Below are 6,672 nucleotides of genomic sequence, written 5' to 3' on the forward strand. Positions count from 1 at the left end.
TTTCCAGGCCAGAACCATCTGCACTCGGGACCAGCTCCCCTAAGGCGCCCTAGCGGCCCCTGATGCCCAACACCAAACTGGGCTCACAACCCAATGTATTCCACTCCTTTGCTCATTCCCTGACCCCATGTCCTGAGACAGGCTCTGGACGCCCCCCCGGGCCCTGCCTATCCCTCAGGAAGGAGGTCCTGCCCACTGTGCCTTTGATGCACCCTGCTTATTCCCTTGGCTCAGGCAATCCATATTCCGGCCTGGATTCTTCCCAGCAGCCTCTTAACTGCCCTCTCCTTGAAGATTTAGCTGCTTCTCCCTCCACCACCACCACCGGCTCCCCCAATGCCGCGATGAGATCTCCCACAATGCGGGAGTGCGCCTGCGCCTCCACCAACCTGCACCCGCAAGCTCTTTGCTCACTGCTTTGTGCCTTCCTGCTCAGTCCCGTCTCCCCATGCCTCCATCTAGCCCCAAACAAGCCCTCATACACGCTGTCCTCTCCCTAGGCTGCCCTTGTCCCAGTGTCTTTGCCAGAGGACTACTCAGTCTCCAAAACCCAATCAGGTGTCCCCAGGTGCTCCGTAACGCTCCCAACAAGTCACACCCTCCTCTGGCCCTCTTCTGTCCACTCCCTTCTTAGCATACTGCATGTCACTTTTTGGTTTTGTTTTTAGGAATGTTGGCACTGTCTTCTCTGCTGACATGAGTTTCTGAAGCACTGAGATGGACCTCAGGGGCCGAGCACGGTGGGGTCAAGAGAACTGCCTGAATTCAATTACGCTGCCAAGACAGGGCACAGTGTTAAAAAAAAATTCGCAATTTAGCTATTTACATCTAAAAAGAAATGCTGAAACATAAACATATTGCCTATTAGCTGCATTCTCTCTTCTCTCTTTCGAACACTGTTTCCCTAAACTGTACCCCACCTTAGAACAAAGTGCATTGCCCTTCTTCTTCCTTGGTTGCGTGGCCTTCTTCCCTTTTGCTTTGCACCTGCTTGCTCCTCCAAGCAAGGCTTTAAGCTCCCTTTCTCCCCAGGGTCAGCGCATGAGAGTCGAGATCACCTGCTCTTCCCTTTTCACACCCCCATGCCTACAGATCACCCTGTGCTCTGGCTTACTGTAATTCCCACTGCCTCACCTTCCAGGGCATCATCTTCTAGAGAAATGTCAGGAGAATCCATGATCCCCCTCACTGACTTCACGAGGTTTTAAACCTCGTGAGTCATCATAGGTGATAACTCTGTAAAATGCTAAATTCAATGACCTAGTAAAGATGGGCACTTCCGCCCTAACTAAAGATGGGGCCCTTGTCATTATTTCCCTGAAGACAGAAATTCCACGGCACAACGTAAGGTTCACCACATTTTCTGGACGGTGCAGGCTAACCAACGCTGTGGTAAATGGCACAGTCCCCAACCTGCCCCTCCGACACTGCCCATGGGACCTCCCTCGGTGCAGGTCTGGATTGGCACTTAATGCACGTTACCTCATTGAATCTTCGTAACAGCCTGAGAGACAGGCCAGCTTTCACCAGGCTCCCCCTTCTCCAGGTGAGCCTGTGGGGCTCACAGGGCTTGCCCAGGGGATACCAGCCAGGGGATGCCTGAAGCCCACCCCCACATCTGCGTCCTTCTGGCCAGTGTCTCCTACTCTCCAGGAAGGGTAAGACTCGATATGCATTAAAGGAGCGCACTAAGAACGCGGGGGGCCTTCTAGCCCAGAGTGGCAGCGCAGCAGGACTCACGCTCAGCAGGCTCAGAGCTGGGCCAGCCCTGCCCCCGTGCAAAGCACTCCAGCGAGGCTCCTGCCCCCTCTCCCAGAGAAGACTCCTGGCATTGACATTCTGTGAACTAAGAAACAGTTTGGCAGATGCCTCAGGGAATAAAACCGTCAGCTCTGAGATCTCCAAACAAAGACATCCCTGTACTAGGGAACTATCTCCTCGACTCCTGGACCCATGCCCGACAAAGCCTCCAAAGAACCACTCCCCACAGCCTGGCCCAACTCAGGGGGCAGGGGGAAGAGATGCAATAAACCAGAGGGGATGAAGTGGGAAGGAGAGGACTCCGTTGTAAGGAGCCACGAAGACTGAGTTTCCCATCAGCAGGAAAGCCTGTGCCCCAGATGAGAGGGGTCCTGCAGGCTATTTTCTGTTCTTTTACAGACCAAGACAAAACACACACAGTGCAGCTCCAGGGAATATGCAACCAGGAGCAGTAACCTGGAGTTAGGGGACAAAGAAGCTTTGACAAAAAATCCCAGAAAAGCCCATCAGTAAGAGCCCATGGAACAAAGCAGTTTCTGGAAAGCCACACTGAAAACTGGCAGGAAAAATGAAGCAGCTCTCTACCTGCAGCAAAAGAGATCGGCAAACGTGCCTCTGCGCTTAGGAGCAGAGGGAGAGGGGAGCAGGGCTAGACTGTTGAAACAACGAACCACACTCTACGTACCTACATCCTTTTGCAGCATGAACTTGCTGCTCCCTGAAGGGGGCGCGCACTCACTGGTGTCGGGGCTGACCATATGGGTTGGCTGGACCAACAGGATACAGCAGCAATGATTTCATGTAGGCACTAGAGCCTGGGTCTTCTCAGCCTGCCCTCTAGGAGCTCTGAGTCCTCATATAGTGAAAAGTCTGGCTGGTCTACTGGGTTAGGGAAAGCCCAAGGGAAAAAGGACCAGAGGGCGTGACCAGGCAGCACCAATTGGTCAGCCACGTGACTGGGCATCTTCGATTCCCTCAGCCAATCAAGCCGTCTGCGACGCTTGCTGTTTGACGCTAGGCAAGATGGAGAAGAGTAAGCCAGACTAACTCAAATATCAGAAAAATAATAAGCTGCTCTTCCAGAGCACTATGTTTGGCATCAAATAATTTTATAGGAATAAGTAATTGAATGGAACCGGGAAGAGAAGTTTGCCTCCAGGGAAGCTGCCGTGCTGCTAGGTGCCCTTGTACACACACTGGTGCTGCCCCATGTCAGCCTCCCTTCCAGGGAGTTGTAGGGGCTTTGGAAGAGGAGCGATTATTTCACGGGTTTGGCCCATGGGTTTCCACTGGTTTGGCCCATGCATTTCCATGGATTTTCTGTTGACACAATAGCGTTAAGTAAGGAGGAAAAGGACAGCGTCTCAAGCTAGAGAGTACAGGGAAGGGACTTAATTAAAAAGAAAAAGGACAAGGAAAGAAACGCTGAGGGCAGAAAAGCCTCTGGGATCTTGCTTTGTGTGGTACCTGGCCCAGAGCAGGCCCGAGGAGTAAGGTCCTACCGCCCGTGGGTGGAGGGACTCACAGAGTCTCCCTGCTGCGGTGACCACCGCAGTCATGAGCACGTGGAAGGAGCTGCAGCGAGAAGAACGGGAGTTTCTCCCTTCACCCTTTCCCCAGCACTGTGGGTCTCCTGGGCCTGTGACTCGTGCAGTAATGCATCCGTTTAGCCACATATCTAGGGAGCGAGTACCTACTACAACGCCAGGCAATTCAACCCAACGCCCAGCCCCCCTGACATCTGTGGCGTGGGCCTCATCCTGCCTGCCCCACCGGCCTCCTGAGACTCCCCACACAGCCCCAGAACGGACTCCTTAAAGCCTCAGTTTTGCTCCTGGAAGAGGAAAGCTTGCCAGCTTTGTACTTCCCGCTGGCAGTGAATGCCATCCTATCTGCCAACCTATGTCAGGGTTAGACTCTGCAGCCTGGAGGCAGAGCTGGAAGGGGATCTGAGAACACCCAGCCCAAGCCCCTCAGGAGCAGACTGAGGCCTAGGGGTGAGGGTCCCACCAGCCACACGGCCTGCCCTCCCTCCACGGCCTGGGTAACAGGAAGACGAGGGCCGGAACTCCCTGTTCCTGCTCTCAATTCACTGGTCTCTTCTCATACCATGGTTCCCCGGACATTCAAAGAAAATCTAAGAGAAAAGTGGCTCCACACATCTGACTTCAAAGTGCTGCCTCAGATGCCGACTCGGGGCTCTCTCCCACTGGCACCTCGGGGCTCCTGCCCAGGAGCAGGAGAAAGGTCCAGATCGTGCAGCTGTATAGCCAGAGCCCCTGAGACGCGCGGTCACCAATCCTGTGACCTCGCCCACTGGTACCTCTAGCAGCCTTATCCAAGACCCAAAGGTTCTGTGGTGACTAGTTTCCTTCCAGTTCAGGAATTATGTCTTCAAAGCCAATGGCTGTCACCTGTTACCTTTATGCACACAGACACTCGACCGGTGCCGTCCGTCTGCCGTGACCACCTGGGTGCACCGTGCAGGACGCCGACAACCCAGCACACATCTTTCCAGCATGAGTTCTGGCCACTAAATTGATTCCCGACTTCCCTACTCCCGCTCATCTCCCAGGTTGCTCACCTAGTATTCATTCTCCTTGTTCTGCGTATGTGTTGAGTCATCTCAAACCTTTTGGGGAAGGATTGAATAAACAGCTGGTTTGAACAGGAAAGTGAAAAGGAAGTGCCAGTTGGGCAAATATTTGTACTGTGTGTCTGCTTTAACTCAGTGGCAGGAAAGTCCTAAAAAAGAAGACTAATAGGAATAATCTACATAGAAAATATTAATAACGCCGTTAGAGGCTGGGCAAATAGTGAGGATTCTCAACATCCACACAGCTCATCAGAACAGACCCTGCCTGTGCCGGCCACAGGTAGCGGGCCCAGCTCTGCTGGCCGGCGGTGTCCATCACCAACCATGGCCGGCAGGCAGGAGGCGGGACCTTTGCTCTCCTGAGCCCAGCCACCTGTGCATCCTCCGGCCACTGTAGCCTTGGTTTCTATACTCTAAAGTGAATCTTAGCCGGGCAAGGTGGTGCACACAGGCAATCCCAGAACTCAACAGGCTAAAGACCAGCAAGAGTTTAAAGCCAGTCTGGGCTACAAAGTGAGTCCAAAGCCAACCTAACTGCATAGTGAAACCCTGTCTAAAATCAATCAATCAATCAATCAATCAATCAATCTATGATTTACAGTCCACTTTATTTTAACATGGCTTAGTTTCCATTATGTTGGGAGCCAGGGAAGCTGGAAAATTAGTCAAATGTGTGTAAGCAGGACGAGGCCTCAGCGTGTAAAGCAGACAAGCTACCTCAGTCCTGAGAGAAGCATCCTGACTGGTTAATGTCGGCTATAAGCCACTCGGCAACTTTGTGTTACTAACTTTGCAAAGGTATAAATAAATGTCTACATTGTTGCTTGGGGGATCATCTCACCAGCCAGGCAGAGGAGCCACCTCCTAGCCCCGCTCTTGTCTTCCTGTCTATCTTTTCCTCACTCCTGCCACCCTTTCTCCCCAGGAAGAATGGATCATACTGAGACCCACAGATCCCTACATCTGGCGCTGATTAGGATGTGCGGTATGAGATCAGCATGGGCAGCAGGAACACCTCCAAAGAGCATGTGTAAGGGAGGGAGGTGCACTGGTTAGAGCCAACAGGACTCAGCACAGGCGTGCATTAGTGCTGTAGCACTAGGTGTAAAACCTGGGGAAGGACGCTCACTAGGGCCAGGAACGGGCTCACTAGGGCCAGAGAGATACAGGAGCACAAAGAGAGAATGAGGCATGGAGGAGCCTGACAGGGAAATTTTAGCTTGAGTTAACAATGGGAAAAACATCTTCAGGAACCGTAGATGTTTATAGATGTATTTTGTTGTTTTCTTGTTTCCTATATTTGCGTTACTTTCTAAGACCACCACAAAGGACTTCGCGTGGAATACTGTTTTCAAATTAAGTCCCAAATGGGACAAGGAGGGCAGAGCGAAGGTGTAGCAGATAAGAGTTTAAACCCTCTAGTTTTGCTCAATTAGATAAAAAAAGGAAAAAGTTCTTTTAAATTGCAAGCAGTTGGTTCCAAGTAGCACAGTGCTGGGGGGTGGAGGGGCACAAGCTGGGCTCAGAGGCCTCCGTGCTCCAGTCTTAGGCAGACCCAGCTGTGGTTCCCCAGCCACTTGTGCATCTGTGTGCCCCATCGAGCCGCAGAGGTTGGTGCCTACCACCAACTACAGCCCTGTGCACCTGATGCTAAGTAGGAGGGTCATGACTGTGGCACACTGTGGCCTTGGCACTGGCTGTGCGCGTTGCTGGCGTTGCAAATTTGTTAGGCCCAAGACAGTGTCAATGTTTAAAATCTGGGCAAAAACAAAACATCCAATGGTCACAGCCAGAGCAACCACAGGCACAGAGTGGCTGCACACAGCGACCATTGAAGCCCAGAGAAATTTTGCTGAGTCACAGATGGGAACTTCCACCTCAAGGGAAGTAGGGCCATTCTCTTTATCTCCCTTGCAATTGGCATTAAAAGAAGCAAGACAGGCCGGAGGGCTTTCAACATATCTACCGTTTCTGAAGTTCAAGCCCTCCATGGAGGGCTTTCAACATATCTACCGTTTCTGAAGTTCAAGTCCCTAATGATCTGGGACAAGTTGCACGTCTTCATGAAGCTGTACCTTTTAAAACCTTAAAATAATGAAAGGAAGCTGTTGCTACTTACGGCCCTACTTTACCTGAGTGTGGTAGAAATGCTAGGACTACAGACTATGCCCCAAATGACTGGAAAGGAATAGCTAAAGTGTGCTTGCGGCCCGGAGACTATTGTGGGAAGGAAATTTCTTTGACTATTGCATGGAACAGGCAGCTTGAAATGCGGTTCACAGCTTAGCCATTACAAACAATATGCTAACTGGGGA

The 6,672-nt window shown here is 51.8% G+C and overlaps 1 protein-coding gene across 1 annotated transcript in view; it reads right to left on the reverse strand.

Annotated features, from left to right (window-relative positions):
- Window positions 1-6,672, reverse strand: part of Tll2 (tolloid like 2) — a 147,458-nt gene that overhangs the window by 41,477 nt on the left and 99,309 nt on the right. Inside the window, exon 7 of the mRNA XM_004625684.2 lies at window positions 2,447-2,528. Within this exon, the coding sequence (XP_004625741.1) occupies window positions 2,447-2,528 (82 nt within the window). The remainder of the gene's footprint in view (window positions 1-2,446; window positions 2,529-6,672) is intronic.

This window comes from Octodon degus, unplaced genomic scaffold (assembly GCF_000260255.1).
Source record: "Octodon degus isolate 3935 unplaced genomic scaffold, OctDeg1.0 scaffold00010, whole genome shotgun sequence".
NCBI classification, from domain to species: domain Eukaryota; kingdom Metazoa; phylum Chordata; class Mammalia; order Rodentia; family Octodontidae; genus Octodon; species Octodon degus.